This window comes from Phacochoerus africanus, chromosome 2 (assembly GCF_016906955.1).
Source record: "Phacochoerus africanus isolate WHEZ1 chromosome 2, ROS_Pafr_v1, whole genome shotgun sequence".
Lineage (NCBI taxonomy): Eukaryota > Metazoa > Chordata > Mammalia > Artiodactyla > Suidae > Phacochoerus > Phacochoerus africanus.
In genome coordinates, this window is record NC_062545.1 from 114,586,270 (window position 1) to 114,613,061 (window position 26,792).

Below are 26,792 nucleotides of genomic sequence, written 5' to 3' on the forward strand. Positions count from 1 at the left end.
ACTGCTCTGATAGAGGTGGTGTGGGTTTATCAGCGAGCACAAGCCGGGAAGTTGTACATGCCGATGCAAACAATCGACCAACAGTCTAGGACTAGAAAGGACTAGAAAATGGTTTTATTCAGCCAAGCTGAGGCCTAGGGCCAGGGAGTGCAGTCTCCACGAAGGAAGAAGGTGCTCTGGAGAAGCTGGTTTTCAGCAGAGTTGAACATCTTGTCAGAACAAAGAACATCTTATCATCAAATATGATACGGGTATATTTCTTCAAGGTTTTAAGAGAGACAGAGTAGCACGTACACAGCCAGTCAACACCACCTTGGTTTCTAGGAAGGGAAACATTTTTGAAGGTGTACTAGCCTGAGCCTCATGCAGGGAGGGGGCCTCATGCAGGGAGGGGCACTCATGCAGGGAGGGGCATTTGTTGCTAGCTTCACAGTGGACATACTTTACTAGTGGATAATGTATTCTTTTCTTAATGGTTAAAGCAGATGTACAATGCATGACAAACAGACCATCAGACAGGCCATTCTTGTTAACAAGAATTCAAGCCAGATCGTATATAAACCAGAATGACTTCCCCATACCTCAGTAGGCAAACATTTCTTCCAGCTCAAAAAGCCACTGAAGGAAAAACACCACCCCGGGTACAATTTACTCTCCTTCAGTCTTATGTCAGCTGGGGTCCATTCAGGGAGACAGATACCTCCCCAGGTATTCCATACAGGGAATTTACTACAGAGAATTGGTCATCCAGGTTATGGAAACTGAACAGCCAATAAGAGACAAGGAGGCATCCAGAGATCATAAAAGCAGGTGGGCGGGGATCTGTTTAGCCAGAAGGACAACACCTTAGCAGCTAGATGGACATGGGATGCCTGAATTGTAAATAGCATTATTTTGTAAAATAAGAAAATGTAGGTAAATTCCTCCTCCAGCTAGCTTCCTGGCTTGTACCCCCACCCCGGGTTTTCTCCATCAGGATTTTGCCTCTTAGCAAGGCCTTCCCTGGCCATCCTCCTGTGACTGGCCCCTCCCATCCCGGCACCCCCTACCCTCAGCCCCTGCTTTATTTTCCTCCCAAGCACTCACCATCAGCTGTCAGGCCTTGGGATTCACTTGCCTGCTGACTTCCTCTCCCTGCCCCCACCTCATGTGAGGCTTAAAATTCCATAAGGGCAGAAATGTTGGTCTGTTTGGTTCACTGCCACTGCCCAGCCAGAGCAGAGTTGGGGCTGAGTCACTGTCACGGTGCCAGGCTGCCTATCAAACCTGTCATGAATCCTCACCTACAAAGCCCGCTTCTAATTTCTCTGATACTAGGTTTCCTGTTCTAGAAAATGAGAGCTGAGCCCAAAGGCCATTCCACAGAGGCATTCCTTGGCTGGGTGTTCTTCCTATTGGAACTTAGTGCCTAATGTGGAATATAAAAAATAACACAAACTAGCAAATATAGCCAGAAAAATACTCACAGGTTTTTTAGGGCCGCACCGCACCAGAAGCATATGGAGAGTCCCAGGCTAGGGGTCCAATTGGAGGCTACACCAGAGCCATGCTGGATCTGAGCTGTGTCTGTGACCTGCCCCACAGCTCATGGCAACGTCGGATCCTTACCCCGCTGAGCAGGGCCGAGGATCAAACCCGTGTGCTCATGGATACTAGTTGGGTTCGCTAACCGCTGTGCCACGATGGGAACTCCCAAACTCAGGGATAGAACACACTGGTGGTTAACAGTGGAGAAAGGGAAGTTAGGAGGGACAAACAGGGGTAGGGATTAAGAGGTATAAAATACTATGAATAAAATAAATAAGCTACAAGGATATAGTTTACAGCACAGGGAGTAAAGCTAAATTTTATAATACTAATAAATAGTACATAATCGTTACCTAAAGCTAACATTGTAAATCAACTTTACCTTGATTAAAAAAATGTTCCCTGTAGGTTTCTATTTCTTCCACGTGGTGGCAGCAGAGGACAGCGAATCTCGAGGACTGACGGTGTGGAAAGCTCTGTGATGACACCTCGTGGTGAAATCAGGCAAACATCTTCACTCCCTGGCCGTTCCTCTTCTGTGTCCCAGAAGGGAGTCAGATTTTTGCTTTCTCTGTGCCCCCAACCTAGCACCAAAAAAGAACTAGGTCACAAGTTTGAAAATTAAAAAGGCATGGCAGTGAGGGATTAAAAACAGACCAGGAACCACTTAAAGCAATTATACACACCTGAGATAAGCCAATAAGAACTGGATTTAGCTCAAAATTTCTAGACACTGGGGCAGGGCTGGGATTAGGATGAGGTGAGTGAGACCCTCACCTCAAATGCTAAATGTAAGGAGAAGAACAGCCAAAACTCTCAGCCATCAAGATAAATATGGTTTGTGTAATATTTCTAGAATTCTAAATTAACCAAAAAAAAAAAACCCTCCACCAACCCCATAATTTTAAATAGAATTACATAAAACATGTATATGAGGCATACATTTTTCTTTTTTGCCTCAGTTCCAAAATAACGCCACACAACGTGGTTGGATTTGATCTTTAAGGTTTGGCATTTTGTTCACTGTGCATTTTTTGGCATCAATATTTGACCTTTTAAAAAGATGGCATGAACATATAATTTATGTTAATTACAGATTTGGGGGAATCCCTTTAAATTTCCATTTTGCCTCACCCTAATCCCTGGACTGCCTGGTCCATCTCGCTAGGGGGCAGCAGAATCACCTGAGTCCCGGCTGGCCACCATTTGCCTGGCATCCTCCAAGCCTGGGATGTCCTGGTGAGAAGCTGGCAGGGGCACAGCACCCAGGAAGCAACCCTCCCCCAAACCCCGTGCCTCACACACCTTGGCTCAGCCCCCTGAGTCTGACACCAGCCCTCTCAACTCAGTGCTCCAGGGCACAATGTCTGCAGATCAGAACTGGCAGGAGAGACAAAACTATCTGAGGACCTGGGAAATGACCTCTATTAAGGACAACTGACATAACATTGTAGGGATGGGGCTGGAGGAAAGTCCCTGGTCCCAAGCTCACTCTAGGCTGACAGATGAAGGTACAGAGTTGTGGACAGAGCTGTCAGTTGCAAAGGTGAGGACATTATTGCTCTATACCAGGACTATCCAATAACACTTTCTGTGTGAAAGGAAAGAAAAAGAAAGGAGTTCCTGTCATGGCTCAGTGGTTAACGAGTCCAACTAGGAACCATGAGGTTGCGTTTTCGATCCTTGGCCTTGCTTAGTGGGTTAAAGATCCAGCATTGCCAAGAGCTGTGATGTAGGTCACAGACGTGGCTCGGATCTGGCATTGCTGTGGCTGTGGTGTAGGCTGGTGGCTGCAGCTCCAGTTGGGCCCCAAGCCTGGGAACCTCCACATGCCGCCGGTATGGCCATAAAAAGACAAAAAACAAAAAAACTTACTGTGACCGTAGACATATACTACATCTGCACAGGACAACACCATAGCTGTTAACCACAGCTGGCTATTGAGCTTTTGAAGTACGGCCAGGGCAACTCAGCAACTGAATTTTAAAATTTATTTAATTTGGATGAATATATATTTAAATGTAAACAGGTGATGTGACTCAGGGCTATTGTATTACAGTGCCGTTCTAGATCAGCTATCTTCAGATTTTTCTTGCATTAGAATCACCTGCAAGACTGTTAAATCTCAGAGTTTCTGATTCGGTAGGTCTGGGGTTTGGCCCCAGAGTTTACCTGTCTAACAACTTCCCGGGTGATGCTGATGGTGCATCACTGGGAACCACTCATCCAGAGAGGATTGTGATTCCAAGCTGCTGTGGGAGTATTAAGCAAATCACTTGATGTCTTGGGTATTGGCTTATCTTGAAGCAAAATGGCAGCCTGGGCTTTGGAGATAGATATGATTCAGATCCCTGCTGCACCACTAATGAGCCATGTGACCTTCCAGAATCTGCTCTGTCACTAAATGGCAGTAATAGAACATACCAAATAGAGAAATTACAAAGATTAAATGTGCTAAGGTACATATGTCATTAATATGTTTTAAGGTCATTTCATGCTCAGAAGGTGTATTAAATGGCATTATATGTGGCTATGTCACTTGTAGCACACAGTAGATATTTCCACAAAATAATTCTGCCAAGATTCCCCAGTACAGATGTATTAGTTATTGTTTATAACAAATTACCCCCAAATCTAGTGACTTCAAACATGTATGTATTACCTCAGCTTCTGTGCATCAAAAATATGGACATGGAGTTCCTGTCGTGGCTAAGTGATTAACGAATCTGACTAGGAACCATGAGGTTTCAGGTTCAATCCCTGGCCTCGCTCAGTGGGTTAAGGATGTGGCATTGCCGTGAGCTGTGGTGTAGGTTGCAGGTGAGGCTTGGATCTGGTGTTGCTGTGGCTGTGGTGTAGACCGGCAGGCAGCTGCTGCTCCCAAGTCAACTTCTAGCCCTAGAACTTCCATAGGCTGCAGGAAGGTGTGGCCCTAAAAAGAAAACAAACAAACAAAAATGTGAATGCGGCTTAGTTGAGCATCTCTGGCTCAGCGCCTCTCATGAGATTGTGGTAAAACTGCCAAGCCTGCAATCTCATCTGATCGACTTGGTGGTCGTAGAATCCACTTCTTTTGTTCGATTCAAAAAATTATTATTGTAGTAAGATATATATATAATTTACTGTTTTAGCCATTTTCAGTGAATAGTTCTGTGGCATTAAGTACGCTCGCATTGTTGTGCAACCATCACCACCATCTTCCTCCAGAACTTTTTCGTCTTCCACACCTGAAACTCCGTATGGATTAGATACTAACTCCCAGTCCCCTACCTCAGGCCCCAGCCCCTGGCAACTGTCATGCTACTCTCTGCCTCTATAAATTTGACTTCTCTAGGTACCTCATACAGGTGGGAGCAGACATTATATGTCCTTTCATGATTGGCTTACTTGGCTTAGTGTGATGTCCATGTGGTGTCATGTATCAGAATTCCCTTCCTTTTTATGGCTGAATAGCATTCCATTGCATGTATGAACCATGCTTTGCTTTTCCATTCAACCATCAATGGACACTTGGGCTGCTTCCGTCTTTTTTTTTTTTTTTTTTTTTTTTTTGCTGCCTTGAAGCATATGGAGTTCCTGAGCCAGGGATCAGATCTGAACCGAAGTCACAACCTAAGCTGCAGCTGCAGCAACACCAGATCCTTAACCCACTGTGCCGGGCCGGGGATCAAACCTACGACCCAGAGCTCCCAAGATGCCACCGATCCCATTGCACCACAGCAGGAACTCCCCACCTTTTGACTGTTGTGAATAATGCTGCTATGAACACAGGTAAACAACTGCCTGTTCAGGTTCCTGCTTTCATTCCTTTTGGGTGAGAGGCATCACTTTAATTCACTCACATGATGGTTGCAAAGTGTCTGTTCATTTCAACCTATTGGCCTGAGAGCCTCAGTCCTTGGCCGCTCCACAGGCTGCTTAAAACATGACAGCTCGCCACCTCAGCACAGAGATGAGGGACAGTGTGTCCATGTATAACCTAATTGCCGTATTATATTATTGTTATTATTCTCTATTTTATAAACTTCTTCCATGTTCTATTCAAGAGAAGTGTGCTAATAAGTCCAGCCCACACTCCGTGGGAGTGAGGGTGGCACAAGGGGTGAATACCAGGCAGTAGGGATCATTGGGAGACATGGAGACTGTCCACCACAGCCAGGATCTTTTTATGATTTTTATTTTTTCCATGATAGCTGGTTTACAGTGTTCTGTCAGTTTTCTACTGTACAGCAAGGTGACCCAGTCACACATACATGTATACATTCTTTTTCTCACATTATCCTCCATCATGCTCCATCCTAAGTGACTAGATATAGTTCTCTGTGCTATACAGCAGGATCTCATTGCTTAGCCACTCCAAAGGCGATAGTTTGCATCTCTCAACCCCAAATTCCCAGTCCATCCCACTCCCTCCCCCTCGGCAACCACAAGTCTGTTCTGCAAGTCATGAGTTTCTTTTCTGTGGGAAAGTTTATTTGTGCCACTTATTAGATTCCATATATAAGTGATATCATAGGGTATTTGTCTTTCTCTTTCTGTCTAACTTTACTCAGTATGAGAGTCTCTAGTTCCCACAGCCAGAATCTTAAGTTGAACAGGTGGGTATGCAGTGCAAGTATCTATATAAAAGAGTTCCTAGAGGGAGTTCCCTTCGTGGCTCAGTGGTTAACAAACCCAACTAGGATTCACGAGGATGCCGGTTTGATCCCTGGCCTCACTCAGTGGGTTAAGGATCCGGCGTTGCTGTGGCTGTGGTGTAGGCCAGAGGCTGTAGCTCCAATTCAACCCCTATATGTCATGGGTGTGGCCCTAAAAAGCAAAAAAAAAAAAAAAAAAAAGGATTCCTAGAAAAGTCTTTTACCTCTGGACTTATATGGATGACAAAAAAAAGGCTTGGAGATTAACTGGACCCCAAACTCAGAATGAGACACACAATCCTCTACACAGTATCCTAAGTGTAACTCTACTGGGTTAATGTCACAATTCGATGGGATCCTGAACTCACACCCGTTTTTCCTTACCACAGGGCTGATGACTGTCTGCACTAATGCACACCTTTGTCAACCCACATGATACAGTGGCCTTGCCGGTTATACAAACAAGCCTCAAATGCCAGGCAGCCATTCGGGCCCTGCCCCCAACTCTTCTGGATCTCATTTTCCAACTGGACCTCTGGGCTCTGTACCCTCAGCCTCCAAAACGGACAGACCTAAATAGACTTTTCCCCAAAGAAGACATACAGATGGCCAAAAAAAAATACATGAAAATATTCTCAACATCACTAATTATTAGAGAAATGTAAATCAAAACGACAATGAGGTTCCACTTCACACTGGTCAGAATGGCTGTCATTAACAAGTCTACAAGTAACGAATGCAGGAGAGGGTGTGAAGAAAAGGGAACCCTCCTTCACTGTTGGTAGGAATGTAAATTGGTACAACCACAATGGAAAACAGTATGGAGCTTCCTCAGAAAACTAAATATAGAACTACCGTATGATCCAGCAATCACACTTCTGGGCATATGTCCAGACAAAACTATAATTCAAAAAGATACTTTCACCCTAGGTTGACTGCAGCGCTATTTACAATAACCAATACATGGAAACAACATAAATGTCCATCACCAGATGAATGGATTAAGCAGATACGGTACGTATATACAATGGAATATTACTCAGCCATAGAAAAGAATGCCATTTGCAGCAACATGGATAGAACTAGAGTGCCTCATGCTAAGTGAAATTAGTCTGAAAGAAGATGGCAAATGCCATATGATATCACTTATATGTAGAATCTAAAATAGAGCACAAATGAACCTATCTACAGAAAAGAAACAAACTCATGGACATGGAGAATAGACTTGTGGTTGCCAAGGGGGAGGGGGAGGGAATGGGATGGACTAGGAGTTTGGGGTTAGTAAATAAATGCAAACTATTACATTTAGAATGAAAAAGCAATGACTTCCTACTACATAGCACAGGGAACTATACCCAGCATCATGAGACAAACTATGATGGGGAGATAATATAGAAAAAGGAATGTGTGTGTGTGTGTGTGTGTGTGTGTGTGTGTGTGTGTGTGTGTGTATGACTGAGTCATTTTGCTGTACAGCAGAAATTGGTACATTGTAAATCAACTATACTTTAATAAAAAAAAGTTTAAAAAAAGATTGCCTCCTTAGGTATTTAGAATTAGGACATTAAAATGCAAAAGGGAGTTTCCCCTCATGGCACAGTAGAAACAAATCCCACTGGGAACCATGAGGTTGCAGGTTCAATCCCTGGCCTCACCAGTGGTTTAAGGATCTGGCTTTGCTGTGAGCTGTGGTATAGGTCACAGACATGGCTCAGATCCTGCATTGCTGTAGCTGTGGTGTAGGCTGGCAGCTGCAGCTCTAACTCGATCCCTAGCCTGGAAAACTCCATATGCCATGGGTGTGGCCCTAAAACAATTTTTTAAAAAAATACAGAGGGACTCAGATGGTGGAACTGTTAAGGTCATGCCGAGATGGGGCTAAAGTTCATGGCCTGGCAAGTCCGAGTTATATGGGATACTTAAGGATTTATCTTTATAGGCAGGATACTGTGCTAGTTAGGTGACCTGACTATAGAAGTAGGCTGCCTGGTTTGACTCATGACTCCCACTTACTAGCTGCAGGATTTGGGGCGAGTTGCTTAACTTTATGTGACTCGGTTTTCTCATCGGTAAATTGCGGGAATCAACAGTATTTAACTCAACTTGTTGTTATAATTAAATTAATGAACACACACCAAGGCCACAATGGGGGCACACAGCACAGCCAACAACTGCCAGCTGCTGTTATCCAGAGGTGAGAAGGCACCCCCTCGATCCAGAGACCCCAGGATGGAGCAGCTCCCCTGGACTTTCTGTTTCCCAGCAGGTCTGCCAGGACTGAGCACCAAAAGTTTTCCCCAGAAAAGGAAGAGGAATTAAATTTTTGCCTTACACTAAAAGACTTTTAAGTTTAAAAATCATACGGCACTTTGACTTGGAAGTTTTATTCTTTTTATTGCAAATTTCTGGTAAGGGAAAGTTACAGGGAAGCTGATTCTCCTTTAAACTTTGGTGATAAGAGTACACGGTAGCTTGGGGGCTCACAACCCATGAGTGACCCAGGGCCCTCTGACACATGCTGCCACCTGATCCCTTCCCAGAGGCTCTGACCTAGTTGGTTTGGGGGGCAGCCTGAGCATCGGTAGCTTTTAGAACTTCCAAGGTGATTCCAACTTGCAGCCAGGGTGGTGAACCCCCGCCGGCGCTCCTGATGTGGGGGTGGCAGCATCAGAAGCACCAGAGAGATTCAGCTGACAGCCAAGCATCACCGGCTCACATCACCCCTTGACCTGAGACCAGCTGCTGTCCTCTGCCCCCCTCTTCCCAGGTGGGATATGTGCTGACTCTTCCTCCTCAGACACTCCAGAGGACAGGGACACTGGAGGGGCCGCGGCACTGGGTGCTGTGGCTTGTGCCTAAACTGGGAGAACTGTACTAAACACGTTTACTCTGTCCCAAAAAGAAGCTCACTTTCTGACTGCAAAAGAGCATTAACCTTTTTGCTCTTTCATTGTTAAGTGAACACCGTCTTCCTATGTGGAGAGGCAAAGATCTGTGACAAAATAAGGAAATACGTGTTGGATGACATTTTCCTTATATGACTTCTCAGGTCCAAATTAAAAAAAAAATGTTGTCAAGCCATTGAGGGTAAACTCTTGAGCACTTTAGCAGCATAATCTATATGGGTAAACAGTAATAGCCAGTTAAGAGATTTCATTTATGATTTATCCTAAAATAGAAAATGCTTTAATTTTCCTGAGTCCTTGGCAGACAAAAAAAAAATTTTTTTTTTTAATTTTCAAAGAATTCCTGCTTTCTTTTTCCTGGGCATCCTCACAATTCAGAACGGCATGTGTCTCACTATTAGTTTTTACATACATAGGTCAACAAATAGCACTGGTGCCAATTTGCAATGACTAATCAAATGTGGCAACTGAAAATAAAACACCTGCCATCTATGAAGTTGCTCAAAATGAACATTTCTTGACATTGTTATAAATGCAATATCAATTTGATTTTCTGGCCATACAAAAGTATGAATTTCTATTCCATTAATGATACTGAATGATTAACATCTTAACAGTGATAAAAAGTTTAAAACATTTAAAAAATACATAGGATCCCATTTTTACATCGTAATTCTGATGTATTATCATGCCTTCTATTTTGTTTAGTTTTGCAAAACTTTTATAGGGTACAGTGCATTGAGGTGATAAAACCAAGGCACAAGAATACAAGTTACAATAAGTGTATATAAATCTTAGCACTTTGTGCCAATTTTGGAAAAATTTAGAGAGTAGATCAGAATGCCTGAAAAATTCTGACATCCCATTATGATGAATGAACAATTCATTATGCAATAAACAGGCTATTAACCACCATCCATTACTGAGTATATGGCTGTGGATAATTGCAAAAAGTTTTCAATATTAAAATCTAGTATAATTAGGTGGTCAGTGTAGATATTGTGCCTTGCATTATCTAGATAATCATCAACTGTCCATTTTAATTTGTAATCTATATGGCAGTTATCAATTTTTAAACTATTTTAAGTGCATAAATGATAGGGTTTTTTCCTTTCCAACTGTTAAATCCCCTCCCCCTACAAAAGACAGATTTACAAGAAGATAAGCAATAAATGAAATGCACAGACAATAATAATACAATCCAAATATGAACTCAAAGTTGAATTCTAATCTATCAGGGCATTCTCTTAATTTAGGGTGAGGAGCAACACAGTCCTGTGACAATTCATTAGTTTCTTAATTTAAAAAATTTAAAAGATCACTGTGACATTTCCCAAAAGAGTAAAGTCTTGGCTAGAGCATCAAGCACTGAAGGAAAATTAAGTCTTTTCATTCATAAAATGAAGGGGATAAAAGCCTTTCAAAACCCAGTGTGGATGGAGTTCCCGTTGTGGCTCAGCAGGTTAAGAACCCAACATTGTGTCCACGAGGATGTGGGTTCGAGCCTTGGCCTCGCTCAGTGGGTTAAGGATCCGACATTGATGCAAGCTGTGGCATAGGTCACAGATGTGGCTCGGATCCAGCATTTTTGTGGCTGTGCGGTGGGCCGGTAGCTGCAGCTTGGATTTGACTCCTAGCCCGGGAACTGCCATATGCCACAGGTGCGGCTATAAAAAGACAAAAAATAATAATAATCCAGGGTGGAGAGAATATTCCATTGAATTTAGAGAAGTGGAAAAAAGTGGTAAAAAATTTGTATTTAATACTTTTAAAGAGAGTGTTTTCAAGACTCAAGGTAAACATTTAGACCCATGAAAACACATTTCTTGGCACATGCACGCCATGAAGAGAACAATCCCGAATGCAGCAGCAGTCTGACTACAGAGGTATCCAGTTCTGAGCCCCACTGGTAAAACCCCCTTGAGGTCCTTGTCCCAAGTCTTCACATGGGAGCTTCTGGCTTTTGCATCTGTTGGATTTGCTTCTGTAGCTGGTCCTTGTCCAGCTTCATCTTAGCTTCAAGAACTTGCCTGAGGGATCCTATGCTTTCATAGATGGCTGTAAACCCTTTAAGAAGAGGGAAATTTCACAAGAGTTAATGTTAAGATAATAATGCTCTATCAAATCCTATAGTGCATAGTCATAGTTGACTTGAGCAGAAATTATCCATAGATGCTAAAACTACTAGAGAAAAGATTTGATAGGAAACAAGATAGCTGCATAATTTCATAGTAACTCCTCACAGATATAAAGGGGAAAGGGAAATATTACAATGGAGAAATTTGACAGATGCCACTTTAACCAAGAGATCAAAGCTAACTTTACCAACACCGGGAGAAACCAACATCACAACCCCCCTGATAAGATTAATTTCCAAAATATGTAAACAGCTCATTATCAAAAAAAAAAAAAGCCAATTAAAAAAATGAGCAGAAGATCTAAATAGATGGTTTTCCAAAGAAGACAGATGGCCAATAGGCACATGAAAAGATGTTTCACATTGCTAATTATTAGAAAAACGCAAATGAAAACTACAATGAGATATCACCTCACACCAATCAGAATGCCATCATCAAAAAGTCTACAAATAAATGCTGGAGATGGTGTGGAGAACAGGGAACCCTCCTACACGGTTGGTGGGAATATACATTGGTGCAGCCACTATAGAGAACAGAATGGAGGTTCCTTAAAAAATTAAAAATAGTTTGCCATATGACCCTGCAATCCCACTTCTGGGCAAATATCCAGAAAAGGCAAAAAAATCTAGTTTGAAAAGACCCATGCACCCCAATGTTCATAGTAGCACTACTTATAATAGCCAAGACAAAGGTCTATGGACAGATGAATGGATAAAGAAGATATGGGGTGGGTGTGTGTGTAATAGAATATTACTCAGTTATAAAGAAGAATGAAATACTGCCATTTGCAGTAACATAGGTGGATTTAGAGATTACCATACTAAGTGGCGTAAGTCAGAGAAAGATAAATATTGTATGATATCACTGACATGTGGAATCTAAGAAATAATACAAATGAATCGATATATAAAACAGAAACAGTCTCACAGACAAAAAACAAACTTATGGTTAGAAAAAAGGAAAGAGGTGAGGGAGGGATACATTAGGAGTATGGAATTAATAGATACAAACTACTATACATAAAATATATAAGCAACAAAAATTTCCTGTATAGTACAGGGAACTATATTCAATATCTTATAATAGCCTATAATGGAAAAAATCTGAAAAAAAAATATGAAGCTGAATCACTCTGCTATACGCCTGAAACTAACACAATATTGTAAATCAACTATACTCTGCAAAATTACTTATTAGAAACAATGTACTTGGGAGTTCCCATTGTGGTGCAGTAGAAATGAATCCGATGCGGGTTTCCCTGGCCTCACTCAGTGGGTAAAGGATCCTGCATTGCCATGAGCTGCAATGTAGGTTGTAGACATGGCTCAGATCCTGCGTTGCTGTGGCTGTGGTGTAGGCTGGCAGCTGCAGCTCTAATTTGGTCCCTAGCCTAGGAACTTCCATATGGCATGATACAGCCCTAAAAAAAGCAAAAAAAAATTTTTTTTAATAAAAATAATGTTCTTACTGAATGGAAAAGTACAACATAATACTAAATAAAAGAGTAGGTTACAAATCAGCATGTATTGCATGAGCTTGCATTTGAAAGATAATATACATTTGAGAAAGACTTCTGGGTAATAGAAGTTTTTTTCCTTATATTTTGCGCTTTATGATTCTCCATTAATAAATGTGTTTTTGTAATATGAAAAAGGAAATATTTTTAATTTTAAAAAGGCTCATATGCATTTCTATTAGGCACTATTCACAACCTTAGTGACATGTTGTAGAGCTGATAATAAATCCACTCAGAAAATGATGCCAAGTTAGCCACTAATGAAATATTCAAACTTCATATCCTAATAGCCCAAAAGACCAAGAAAGAAAATTCATTTTTATCTTTACAAGTTCTCAATTCATAAGCTAATAGCAGGGAGTTCCTGTCATGGTTCAGGGGTAAAGAACCCAACTAGTATCCATGAGAATGTGGGTTCAATCCCTGGCCTCACTCAGTGGATTAAGGATCCCGTGTTGCTGTGAGCTATGGTGTAGGTCATAGATGTAACTTGGATCCCAAGTTGCTGTGGCTGTGGCCTAGGCCGGTGGCTGCAGCTCCAATTGGACCCCTAGCCTGGGAACTTCCATATGCCTCAGGTGTGGCCCTAAAAAGACAAAAAATAATAATAATAGCAAGCATTAATAAATAAATAAGCTAACTAATAGAAGCTTCTCCTTAAATAAAATAATGAACTTTTGGGAGTTAACAAAAGAATTATTCTCGGGATAGCTAACTACTTTTATTTCCATGTACAAGAAACAGAACAATTCCATGAAGCAAATTCACAGAACCGTGGAACTGGAAGGAGCTGGGGATAATTTAGTCTCCATTCCCACACTATCAGACTGTCTCCTCTTTCCTGACTACAATCAACCAGCCTCCACTTGAATACTTTCCATAAAGAGTTCTCTCTACACACCAGTGTCCTTCTAGGATGGTTATCTGTGGGAGCTTCTGCTTCACAATGAGGTAAAAATCTGTCTTCAGGTATCTTCCAGTTATTGGTCCCAGTTCTGAATTCCTGAGCTCAGGCTGTAAATCTAAACCCCACTTTATCTGGCAGCACTTCAGAAGTGGAAAGCAGCTCTGGCAATGTCTTCCAAACAAGTGAGAAGGAAAGGGCCCTGTGGACTGCTGAGCAGAGGAAGATCCCTCACTGCTATGCTGACAACTGCAGTATAATATCAGCCTTAAAGTTTCCTCCAAAATATATGCTTATTTCTGAGACATAGTATCCTTGGCTATCATCAGAAAAGAATCTGAGGATGGCACTAAAGAAAATGTACATCATTTGCAAGCTAAGTGATTTTAGTGTTGTTTGTCTGTCTCTTGAGGTGTATCTATCTTCAAGCCCTTGAAAGTGAAGGAACCTTTTAATTCAATACAGCACAGCTGAGGTTTTACTGGAAAGCACAGGGAACTCTGTGACTGGGTCACTTTACTGTACAACAGAAATTGAAGGAACATTATAAAGCAACCATATTTAAATAAAAAAATTAAAATGCACCTCATAAAAAAATACAGCAAGCTACTTAGAAAGTCACCTAGGGTATTTTTTTTTTTCTCTTTTCTTTCTTTTTTTTTTTTTTTGAGGGGGACTGCACCCGCAGCACATGGAGATTCCCAGGCTAGGGGTCCAATCTGAGCTACAGCTGCCAGCCTATGCTACAGCCATAGCAATGCCAGATCCCCACCAAGCAAGGCCAGGGATCGAACCCACAATCTCATGGTTCCTAGTTGGATTCGTTTATGCTGTGCCACGACAGGAACTCCTTAAGGGTATTTCATTAGCCAAGTCCATAAGTAATTGTAAGGGAATAATAATTAACTGGCTTTTAGACCAAATAGAAAATGATCTATGGAAATTGTTTTCTTTCTGGCCTACCTGCATCAACTTCTGCTTTCATTTCCTTCAGGTCCTCGTTCATCTGCAGCTCCAGCTTACTGATGCGCCCATGTACTTTCTCCTCTTCTTGCTTTGTCCTCTGGACCTCCAGAGTCTTCTTTTGACTTTCTTCTATTTTGTCCAGTCTGGCTGACATCTGGCTGAGCTTCTTCTCCATGTCCCTCTCACTGGCTCCCTGAGATCCATGATAAGAAGGGCACTCGATTACTCCAAAGAGTCTGCATTGCATTCGCATCAGTCACAATATCATTTAACAACAATCTGCAGGGAACAGAATTGCAAAGGTTGCTTGTTGCTCATCCCAATATCCATTCTTCCTTTCTTCCATAACAGACCCCCGATTTTCAGGCACCCAGGTATAAGGTCACCCAGAATAAAGACTAATTTTTCTACTGTCTCCTGAGTTTGGTGTGGTCATAGGATTGAGTTCTGGCTAATAAGATGTAAGTACAATCATATGTGGCAGCTTCCAGGAAAAGTTAAAAAAAAAAAAAAAAACAGCTAAAGCACATCCTCGCCTCTTCTTTCTTCCTTCTGTTTCTAGGATTCGGATGTAATAGCTGGAGCTCTGGCAGCCATATTGAACAGTGAGCATAAGGGTGACTCTTTCTAGGACTGGCAGAGGGTTAAGCCAGAAAAATCATGGGTCAGTAAAGACTGACAAGCTACCACATTAGTCCTGGAATCTCTATACCCAGACTTATTTTACGTGAAAGATAAATAAGCTTCTATCTTTTTTTTTGCCACACTTGCAGCATGTGGAAGTTCCTAGGTCAGGGACTGAACCTGTGCAGTTGCAACCTGTGCCACAGTTATGGCAACGCCAGATCCCATTGCACCACAAGGGAACTTCTGCTTCTATCTTATTAAACTTCAATATTCTGGAGTTGATTGTTGGTTATTAAACTAATCTTCATGTAAAAATAGTGATCCAAACACCCAGAAGTCCACAAATGTATTATCATGAATCTAAGTAAATCACTTGGTAGGGATGATAAAATATGGAGACACATAAAGAAATATTTGAAATAGGATATTTTTCTTCATTTCCTCTCCATCATGCTTGGTTTTTATGGGAATGTGGGTCTGCAGGCTACAAACACCAAGCTGTAAGTGGGCTACAGCATAACAAAACTCTCTTGATGTATTCAGTACACAGTCTGCACTTCAACAGCTCAGCATCAAGAGAGAGCAGAGCCAGAGATGCAATCGCACCAGTCACTTATGCTCCATCAAAGCCCAAGGGGAGGAAGCCTTGCAAGAAAAGAGAAGAGAGAGGGAGATAGTCAGGCTAGATAATGAAACCAAAAAACATTTGCTTGTTCAGTACTGATACTGAATACTTTATATGCAAGGCTCTCTTGATACGGTTTTTGAACAGTTCTGCAAATCTTAGTTCTGCAGGAGTGTGAGGCAAAAGAAGAAGGAACATGGAAAAGAAAACAGTGGACTTTGTTTATATTTTGCACTGTGACACCTCATACTGGCTTTAGAGTGTGATGGAGGGGCCTGAAGGGAGAAATCTAGCCAACACTGTTTTTACCAGATCATAAAATTCAAACAAAGGTGAAGAGTGTAACTGTTAGTTTTATTTAGAAAGGCAGCTGGACAATTCATTAAGGTCTTGATTTGGGTTCATCTTAGCTGAAAGTATTGAAATTTTCAACCTTAGCCTTTGTTAACCAAAACAAATCAAAGCGCTCTGTCTCTATATAACAAATAAAAAAAAAGCATCAATGTGAGCCATGGAAAGAGATTCTAAGGCAAAAAACCAACTGAACAGCTTGATACAGTGCTAAATAAATCAATGATAAGCTCCTAGGTATTATTCAACCATAGCAGGTCCCACCCAATAACTTTACTATGTTAATGCTGAACATCAACACCTACGCTGTTTTCCTTAACAACCAAGGAAAGCTGATCAATTTTCTGCAAAAGTTCTTTTTCTATCCGTTCTTGTTCCTGTTGCAACCAATTCCGTGCAGATAAAATCTGGTTACTGAGCTCTTCAACTGTACCTTTAAATCTAAAATAAGAAAGTTAGCAAGTTAGATGGAAAACAATTTTAAAAAGACATCAAACAACCTCAGTCTCTAACAGATTGCTCATAAATATGTCAGCATTAAATTCAGCTCACTCAGAATTACACCTTTTTCTTAGAATTGCACTTAGCACTAAATTGGGAGGGGAGGAGGAAAACTCAGAAAAGTACCTGATAATACTTTGCACCCATGCAGAGCTGACAGTGTGGGCACTGAGGTGTCACGCAGTGACACAGAGCCATGCCAGGTGCTCATCTTTGCAGTTCAGAAAATGCTCTTGACTCAAAGGATACAGGAGCCTGGCTCCCTTTCTCTCTAATGTTCTCCAAATCACTCTTGCCTCATACATACAGATATTTCTTAATTTAAATAAAAAAGAAAAGTAACCCCCTCCAACTACCACTGCCATAGTCCTCTCCCTTTCCAAATACCTTAAAATAAAATTCCAATTATTCTTATGATGAAAACAATAAGAGTACAAAAGAATATATGTGACTTGATAATAAAAAGAACATCCACTGTGGTAGAAACCCCTAATTCTCTACTATATATCTGTTCTCCTCTTCTTCCCTATCAAGAAACCCTCAAATGTGAACTGGATCCATGGCTATATGGCCCAGACTACACCCCCCGGCCTTCCTGGCAACTAGGTGTGGCCATATGACTAAGTCAGGCAATGGGACATATGCAGAAGTAATAAGGAAACTTCCTGGTCATTATCATCAAAAAGCAAAGCTTCTCCGCCTTACCAGAGCAGGAAGCCAAGCCAGCAGCCCCGCCCCACCGGGGTCAGCCTGCAGCCCCACTTGACCAAGAAGATTGACTGGCTCTACTTAAGTCATTTATTCTAATGGGTTTTTGGTGGAGTCTTTAACATTTTCTCTACATAAGATCATATCATCTGCAAACAGGGATAATTTTACTTTTTTTCTGATGTGGATGCCTTTTATATCTTCTTCTTGCCTATCTGTTCCAGCCAGGACTTGCAGTACTATGCTGAATAGAAATGGTGAGAATGGGCATCCTTGTTTTGTTTCTGATTTTAGAAGAGAGGCCTTTAGGATCTCAGCACAGAGTATAATATCAGTGGTGGGCTTGTCATCTATGGCCTTTATTATGTTGAGATACATCCCTTCTGTGCCCAAATTGTTAAGAGCCTTTATTATGACCCCAAATTTTGTCAAATGATTTTTCTGCATTTATTGAGATGATATGATCTTCATCCTTCATTCTGTTAATGTAGTGTATGTATTACATTGACTAATTTGTGTACATTCAACCGTCCTTGCATCCCAGGGATAAATCCCATTTGATCATGGTGTATGATCCTTTTAATATACTGTTGACTTTGGTTTGCTAGCATTTGGTTAAGCTTTTTGCATCTAGGTTCATTGCAGATATTTGCCAGTAATTTTCTTTTCTTGTAGTGTCTATATCTGGCTTTGGTATAGGGTAATTCTGGCCTTGTAAAAAGAGTCTGGTAGTGTTTGCTTCTCTTCAACTTTTTGGAAGAATTTTAGAATGACTGGAGATTCTACTTTATTTGTTTATTTATTTATTTTTCTTTTTTTACGGCTGCACCTGCAGCATGTGGAAGTTCCCAGGCTAGGGGTTAATAAATCAGGGCTACAGCTGCCGGCCTATGCCACAGCCACAGCAATGCTGGATCCAAGCCGTGTCTTCGACCTATGCTACAACTCACAGCAATGCTAGATCCTTAACCCACGGAGCGATGTCAGGGATTGAACCCAAATCCTCACTGATCCTGGCTGGGTTCATTAACTGCTGAGCCAGGAAGGGAACTCCAGCAATTCTTCTTTAAATATTTATCAGAATTCACTTGTGAAACCGTCTGGTCCTGAGGTTTTCTTTGTTAAGAAGTTTTTGATTACTGATGCAACCTCCTTACTCATTATTGGTTTGTTCAGATTTTCTATTTTTTTATAATTAAATTTTACTTAGATTATTTCCAGGAATTTAGCCATTTCATCTAAGTTATCCAATTTGTTGGCATATGACTGTTCATAGTAATCTCTTATGATCCTCTATTTCTCTGGTGTCAACTGTAGTGTCTTCTCTTTCATTTATAATTTGTCTTCTTTCTTTTTGTCCTGGTTAATCTAGACAAAGTTCTGTCTATTTGGCTTATCAGTTAGTTTTGCTGATTTTTCCCCATTGTTTTTCTATTGCTTACTATTCTCTATTTCATTTATTTCTGGTCTAACCTTTATTATTTCCTTCCTTCTGCTATATTTGGGTTTATTTTATTCTTTTTTGCTATTTCCTTTAAGTATAAAGTTAGGTTGTTTATTCAAGGTCTTGTTTTTTATTTCTTTTTTTTAAATTTTAAGTGAGAATTGCAACTTTTTTATTATTTATTTATTTGTATTTATTTATTTATTTTGCTTTTTAGGGCTGCACCCATGGCATACAGAGGATCCAGGCTGGGGGTCAAATTGGTGCTACAGCTGCTGTCTTACACCACAGCTCACAGCAATGCCAGATCCTTAACCCACTGAGCAAGGCCAGGGATTGAACCTGCAACCTCATGGTTCCTAGTTGGATTCATTTATGCTGTGCCACAACAGGAACTCTGAGGTCTTCTTTTTTCTTAATTTAAGTGTTTGTTGCTGGAAACTTTCCTCATAGAACTGCTTTTGTGGCATCCTATACATTTTGGTATGTTTTATTTACATTTTCTTTGTTTCAAGATTTTAAAAATTTCCCTTTCAACCTTTGATCCACTGGTTATTCAGGAGTAGGCTGTTTAATTTCCACACATTAATAAAATTTCCAAATTTACTCTTGTTATCAATTTTTAGTTTCATACCATTTTGTAGTTAATATGATTTCAGTCTTCTTGAATTTGTTAAGACTTGTTTTGTGGCATAACATATGATCTATCCTGAGACTGTCCTGCTGCTACTGGATGGAAGTTTCTATCTATGTCTGTCAGGGCTCTAGTTGGGCAGGGCTGCTGCCCATGCTCTGAGATATGGGTAGAGGGGGATTGCTGGCTGAGCCCCACATTCAAGCAGGACTCCCAGGGTAGGCAGGGCTGCTGGATGGGTTGAGGAGTCAAGTGAAGCCACTAACTGGGCTCTGAAATTACTTCTGGTCAGATGGGGTGGCAGTATTCCCTGGCAGGGTAGTGTTGCTAGTTGGACTCCATGATTGGGTGGGGCTGCAGGCTGGGCTTCACAATGTGATGAGGCCTCAGGCTCCACTACTGGGCAGGCTGCTGGTTGTGCTCTACTGTTGACTAAGGTCACGGGCCAGGATTCTTGGTCAGGCATGCCTACCAGCTGTACACTACAGTCAGATGGAACTGGAGGCTGTGCTCTGTGGTTGGGTGGAGCTGCTGTATGGGCTCCCTAGTCAGGTAGGGTCATAGGGTATGTCCTACTTTTAGGAGGGATTATTGGTTGGGGTCCTCACTTGGGCAAGGCCAAAAGCTCTGCTCAACAATCAAGTGGGGTCATAGGCTGGGCTCCACTGCCAGGTCGGGCTATAGGCTGAGGCTGCCTGGGTCATTGTTCAGGCTCCCTGGTCAGTTGAGGCAAGAAGTTACATGTTATTTTTGATTACTATATTTTCTAGAAGCTTTATTTGGTTGTTTGTCAATTCTGACTGGTCTTTTTTTTTTTTTCTTTTTGTTTTAGGGTTGCATATGGCAGTTCCCAGACTAGGAGTTGAATCAGAGCTGCAGCTGCTGGCCTACACCACAGCCACAGCAGTGACAGATCCAAGATGCATCTGTGACCTATACCACAGCTTGCAGCAATACCAGATCCTTAACCCCCTGAATGAGGCCAGAGAATGGACCTGCAACCTCATGGTTACTAGTCGGGTTCGTTAATCACTGAGCCACAACAGGAACTCCTGATAAGTTCTTATTCCCCACTCATCCTTTCAAAATGTGTGTGTGTGTGTGTGTGTGTACTCACACATATATATACATACACAAACATACACATATACACATACATATACTGATTTTATCCAGTAATTCCTACATGCAGTATGTCTAAGTCTGATCCTGCTTATTGTTTCTTCTCTATTACTCTTGTGGCTTTCTTCCTCATGTTGTTCTATAATTTCTTTTTCTTTTTTCTTTTTCCTTTTTTTTTTTTTTGTATTTTTATCTTTTTAGAGCTGCACCCATGGCATATGGAGGTTCCCAGGCTAGGGGTCCAATCGGAGCTGTGGCAGCCAACCTACAACAGAGCCACAGCAACACCAGATCCGAGCCACATCTTCAACCTACACCACAGCTCACAGTAACGCCATATCTTTAAACCACTGAGCAAGGCCAGGGATTGAACCCGCAACCTCATAGTTCCTAGTCAGATGCGTTTCCACTGCGCCACGACAGGAACTCTGTTGTTCTATAATTTCCAATTGTACATTTGTGTTCCTTAGAATTTCATCAGTTTGTGAGAAGACTTGAAGACTGAATTATCTGCATTTGCTTCCGCATGGCATCTCAAGCCACTACCAAATCAAGAGCATTCTAAGATAAATTATCTTTTGTGGTCTTCTTCAAGGTGCTTGGGTAATGTGAATTCTAAGTCTAAATCCATGTAATAGTTGTATCGTGGTCCTGAATTTTCAAGGAATATCTTTTACCCCTCCCTCCACAATCAAGATTTCGACAGGTAAGTTTCCTTATAATCTCTCAAGGAAATGGGTTTTTTCCTCGTTTACCCACTTGTATTGGTAGTATAGTGGTAAACATAGCTGCCTTCCATCCAACCACAGTTTTACCTTTTCAGTCTCTAATCTGCCCGTCTACCTCACAAAGGCCCCAGGCTTTGTCCCCTTTCCTTTGTGAAAAGTCATCGTGTCTAGACGTCTAGACTTTAAATTGTAGGAAAAAAAATAGAGATAGTCATGTCTGCTGACTAGTACTATCTCCAAAGGACATAATTTACAATACAAAAAAAAAAAATACGTGATGCAAGGAAGAGGATTGGAGGGGTCTTTCTGTACTTGGCAAGCATATAGGATCTATGAGAAAGGGTGACATAACTCAATATTATATAAATATAGATAATTAGAGGAAAGGAAACATGCTTTTCATAAGAGAATTCCTATTAAGCCAACAACAACCCTGAAATGGCATTAAGCATGGAGACATATGAGAACCAGGACAAGGATTAATTTAAAATTTGCACAAGCCTCTAACAAAGTTCCATACTGAAGTCATCTTTTTTTTTTTTTTTTGGCCATCTCCATGGCACGCAGAAGTTCTCAGGCCAGGGATCAAACCCCATCACAGCAGCAACCCAAGCCACAGCAGGGACAATACCAGATCCTTAACCCACTGTGCCATAAGGGAACTCTTGAAGTCATCTTTAAAAAATATATTAAGTCAAATACACACACACACATACACACAGGAACATACACATATACCTATATAGTCACCACTGGCTCTGCTTTGGCAGGAAAATGCCAAGCTCGTGAAGATTCATGAGAGGGAAAAGTGTATGGTTTTGTGACTGAGTAGAAGAGCAGCAGATGAGTTTTATTGGGGGCGGGTACAGTTCAAAGCGACACTAAAACACAACGGGAAAGTGTAACACCTTCTAGTGTCCTAACTAGACAGCCCAGCACAGCCCTAGTGCAGACAGATCTCACCTATACACCTGCAACAATGCCCCCAACTGATGTCCCATCTCCACGTCAACCCTTTGAGTTCCATCGTCCAATTGCAATCAAGGCCATTTTAAAAATAACATTTGAATCTGACCATATCACTCCATCTGCTTAAAATCCTCCAACAGCTCTTTAGTGCTCTAAAGAAAGAAGCAAAAAGTCCTGAACATGGTCTACAGGGCCCTGCACGCTGGCCTGCCTCCTTTCTAGTCATTTCCACCCACACGCTCTGTTCCAGACCCCCTGCCCCTTACGGCTTCCTGCATATCACATCCCTCCGATGACAGGCTATTCCATCACCTGTTTCCCTAGTGAATGTCATTCATTCTCAGCGCTCACTCTGAGCCCCACAACCAGGCCTCTGTTAACCACTCTTCCAGCACCACTGTATTAGTTTCCCATGGCTGCTGAGACGAATCACGACACACGTGGTGGCTGAACACAAAACATGTATCCTCTTTTAGTTCTGAAGGTCAGAAGTCCCAAATCAGTTTCACTGGACTAAAGTCAGGGTGTGAGCAGAGGTGATCCCTTCTGGAGGCCTTTTTCAGTTTCTTGTGGCCACCTAACTTCCAGGGCTTGTGGCTCCCTCCCCCATCTTCAAAGCACGTCACACTTCCACTGTCACAGAACCTTCTCTCTTGCCTTGGACCCTCCTGCCTTGCTCTTAAGGGATGCTAGGGCTTACCCATCTTAAGATTCTTAACTTAGTCACATCTGTGAAGTACCTGTCTGCCATATAATACACTGTAACATATTCACAGCAATTAAGATGTGGTGATATTTGAGGGAGCCATTATTCAGCCTACGGCAACTGTGTACATTTTCTTCAAAGTGCTCACTGCCATTAGTAATAATACAGCATGCAAATACATACAATAGCCAAGACATGGAAACAACCTAAATGTCCGTTGACAGAGGAGACGATAAAGAAGATGTGGTACATACACACAATGGAATATTACTCAGCCATTGAAAAGAAAGAATTTGCATTTGTAGCAACATAGACGGACCTAGAAATAATCATGCTAAGTGAAGTCAGTCAGACAATGAGACACCAGCATCATATGCTATCACTTACATGTGGAATCTAAAGAAAGGACACAATGGAGTTCCCGTTGTGGTGTATCGGAAATGAATCCTACTAGGAACCATGAGGTTGCAGGTTCAAACCCTGGCCTTACTCAGTGGGTTAAGGATCTGGTGTTGCCATGAGCTGTGGTGTGGGTCGCAGATGAGGCTCGGATCTGGCACTGCTGTGGCTGTGGCATAGGCCAGTGGCTATAGCTCCGACTGGACCCCTAGCCTTTGAACCTCCATATGCTGTGGGTGCAGCCCTAGAAAGACAAAAAGACAAAAAAAAAATAGAATAAATTTAAAAAGGACAAAGTGAACTTCTTTGCAGCACAGATACTGACTCACAGACTTTGAAAAACTTATGGTTTCCAAATGAGAGAAGGTTGGGGGTGGGGGGATGCACTGAGGGTTTGGGATGGAAATGCTATAAAATTTGGTTGTGACGATTGTTGTACAACTAAAATGTAATAAAATTCATTAAGAAAAAAAATACAGCAAGCACTCAGCTCATTATTTGATCAATATTCATCAACTCCCTACACTATCACCTCCACGAGGGTAAGAACAGAGCCTATTACTCTTCACCACTGGATCTTTGGCCATGTTTGAGAACTATTTATTAGATGAATAGATGGATTCTTGTCCAATCACTAAAAACAATAATTAGGAAGGTGAAGTGGCAACATGCTACAAGGAAACTTTTCCTGTGAAATTCCATTATGGTTTTTACTTTGTGCAATAAATTTTTTTTTAAAAAAAGGAAAAAATTATAGTAATGAGTAAGCTCATAAAGAACTTCAACCAAAACCACTGTTTCTAAGTTGATGACTCACTTAGTATCCAAAAGCTGAAGTTGATGGTTACTGTCTCTGTGCGACATCTTCAGTTTGGTGCTTTGCTCTGATATTGACAAGTCCACTCTGTTCAAAAGCTGAGAAATCTAGAAAAGAAACCTCGCTTGTAAAGATCATATCAGACTTTTCCAGAGGTAATTTCAGAACACATTAAGGAAGCTGTATTTCAGTCAATGTCATTCACTTCAACCTAATTTAATAAATCCATTTGGGAGTCCACTTCATCTCTCCACTTCCATTTTCTTTCATAACACAGCCATCAAAAATCAAGACCAGTCACACTGCCAAACTATTCCTTAAGCACTGAGCACTTAGCTACGGATCCCTGATCGGCAAGCCCAGATCCTGCCCGGGCTCACTACTCCCACTTGCTGGCCCAAATATAAGTCATTTTACTTTGGATTTTTTACCATTAGTGTGGCTGCTAGTCATAGAAAATGGAATTCTTATCACTTACAAAATTCATTAAGGTCCCAGATTTACCTCCGTATCAAGTTACATTACCATAAAATATAATTTTTAAACTATAACCCCTCTTACTCCTTTCTCCCACTACTTACCCCTTCCCTTGTCTTTTTACTAAAATTTAATATAAACTAGCCCTATATGAAATGACTTTATTGTCTACAAAAATTATGATGTTCAATGTTCCTGACTTCAAGATTCATGTAATAAGTATTTATCAGATCCAGAGCAAAGAAAAAGTAGGTCTCTTTTTATGGATTTCTATGTGATTTTCACTTGGTTTGGCTGCTGGAAAGCTTAGTGTATCCTCAGCATCTCTTTTCTGATCTAATAATTCTGTCATCACTTTTCCTTAATGAAAATTATTGGATCTCTCATTTCAGTTAATTCTTTTTTTTCATGGTTTTGTAATACCTACTTTTACATAAAGACCTTTAGATTCTTAGTGGAGGTAGCTGGGACACAAGTACGTTTAATCCAATAAATTTACTAAATACAGCATTTTACTGGAATAGTCTCTCTTTAAATAGGAAGAGCAATCGAATAGACATTAGAGGAAACGTCCTAGAAGATGGGCCCCGTTATAGCAAAGCTTAACTTCTAAGTAGCCAGAAAACAAATGGTGAGATGCCAAGTGTTGCGCTTTGGGAAACTGATCTCTTAATTTCAAGATGAAATACTCCAAAGGTTTTTAGCCAGCCTATCCTCTAGCTTTGTTCTAATCTTTTCCTATCTACAAACTATGTGATGAGGCAGCCCATAAATTTCATGAATATGGTAACTATTTTCTGAACCCAAAATTGGGAAGAGTGGCATGTAAAACAATGCTTTGGTTACTTACTCTTACTGTGTAAGAGGTAGTTTTGGAGATGTAATTTAGAATTCTGGAACACATTAATTGTTTGATGAATAAGGGGAAAGAATCTTTATTATTATTCTTTTTTGTCTTTTTCTAGGGCTGCATCCACAGCATATGGAGGTTCCCAGGCTGGGGGTTGAATTGGAGCTATAACTGCTGGCCTACACCACAGCCACAGCAATGCAGGATCCAAGCCGTGTCTGTGACCTAAACCACAGCTCATGGCAATGCTGGATCCTTAACCCACTGAGCGAGGCCAGGGATCGCACCTGAAACCTCATGGTTCCTAGTCGGATTCGTTAACCACTGCACCACAATGGGAACTCTGGGAAAAGAATCTTTAAAATGAGGATTGTACTGAAAATAAAAGAAAAAAAAACCTTGGCATTTTGATTGCCATACTTATGAAGGGCCACTCCAGTGAAATGGAAGGAGGAAGAAGAACAGATGTGCTTATGCTGGGGGCCCCACCTAGTTTCTCTTGCAGGAAGTAATCAACAGTATATTATTCTTAGATAACCTACTGCCCACTTTCAAAAAGCTACCTGAAACAGGTCATACCTGTCCCTCTGCATCCTTGATTTTCGTTTCCAAGATAAGTTTGGCAGCTTGCTGCTCTTTGTTCAAGTGCTGGAGCCCCTCATAGGTCGTTTTGTGCTCTGCAGAGAGTCTGGCTATGCTGGCGTCACATCTATGCAGGCAAACAACAAAGCTAATTCTTATTAAAGTTTTAAAACATGCGCTAAAGCTTCCTCACACACTATAAAGTGCACGACCCCGCTCAGAGAAACTGCACCATGAATCATTCTTTTTAAAGAGATTCGAATGAATTCAGAGAGCTGCTCTCATTATGGTTTTTAAGTTAAACCACAGGGATGTTGCTTAATCAGACGAAGGGTAACCATCAAAGCAACAAAGGCTTTATGATGCTCACGAGTGCAAAATTGAATATGTGGTAAGAGCCCAATTACAAAAAGCTTACAGAGCGAACGAGCCGGATATGGTCTGCAGTACCATCTCCATCCTCTCAAGTCTGGGGCCTCTTTAGATTTTACCTAACCTTTTACCAAAACATCTGTAAGGCTGGATGCTTTGGGTGCAGTCCGGAACAGGGGAAGGCTCTGCAGCTGGTCCCAGCTGCTCTGCCCTTGGGCCTTATAGCTTGGCAGTTCCAAAGCGGCCCAAGGTATCTGTGGCTGATAAGCTGGGTATGAAGCCTCTG

General features: G+C 41.4%; 1 protein-coding gene across 2 annotated transcripts in view; it reads right to left on the minus strand.

The window, feature by feature from the left end:
- Nucleotides 1-10,812: 10,812 nt before the first annotated feature.
- The window catches only part of FAM81A (family with sequence similarity 81 member A), a 69,528-nt gene continuing 53,548 nt past the window's right edge, over nt 10,813-26,792 (minus strand). For both annotated transcript variants that reach the window (XM_047766222.1, XM_047766221.1), the window contains exons 5-9: nt 26,132-26,261; nt 24,226-24,332; nt 16,503-16,638; nt 14,592-14,787; nt 10,813-11,137 (exon numbers count right to left, since the gene is read on the minus strand). In XM_047766222.1, coding sequence (XP_047622178.1) covers nt 11,013-11,137; nt 14,592-14,787; nt 16,503-16,638; nt 24,226-24,332; nt 26,132-26,261 — 694 coding nt within the window. In that variant the 3' untranslated portion in view covers nt 10,813-11,012. The remainder of the gene's footprint in view (nt 11,138-14,591; nt 14,788-16,502; nt 16,639-24,225; nt 24,333-26,131; nt 26,262-26,792) is intronic.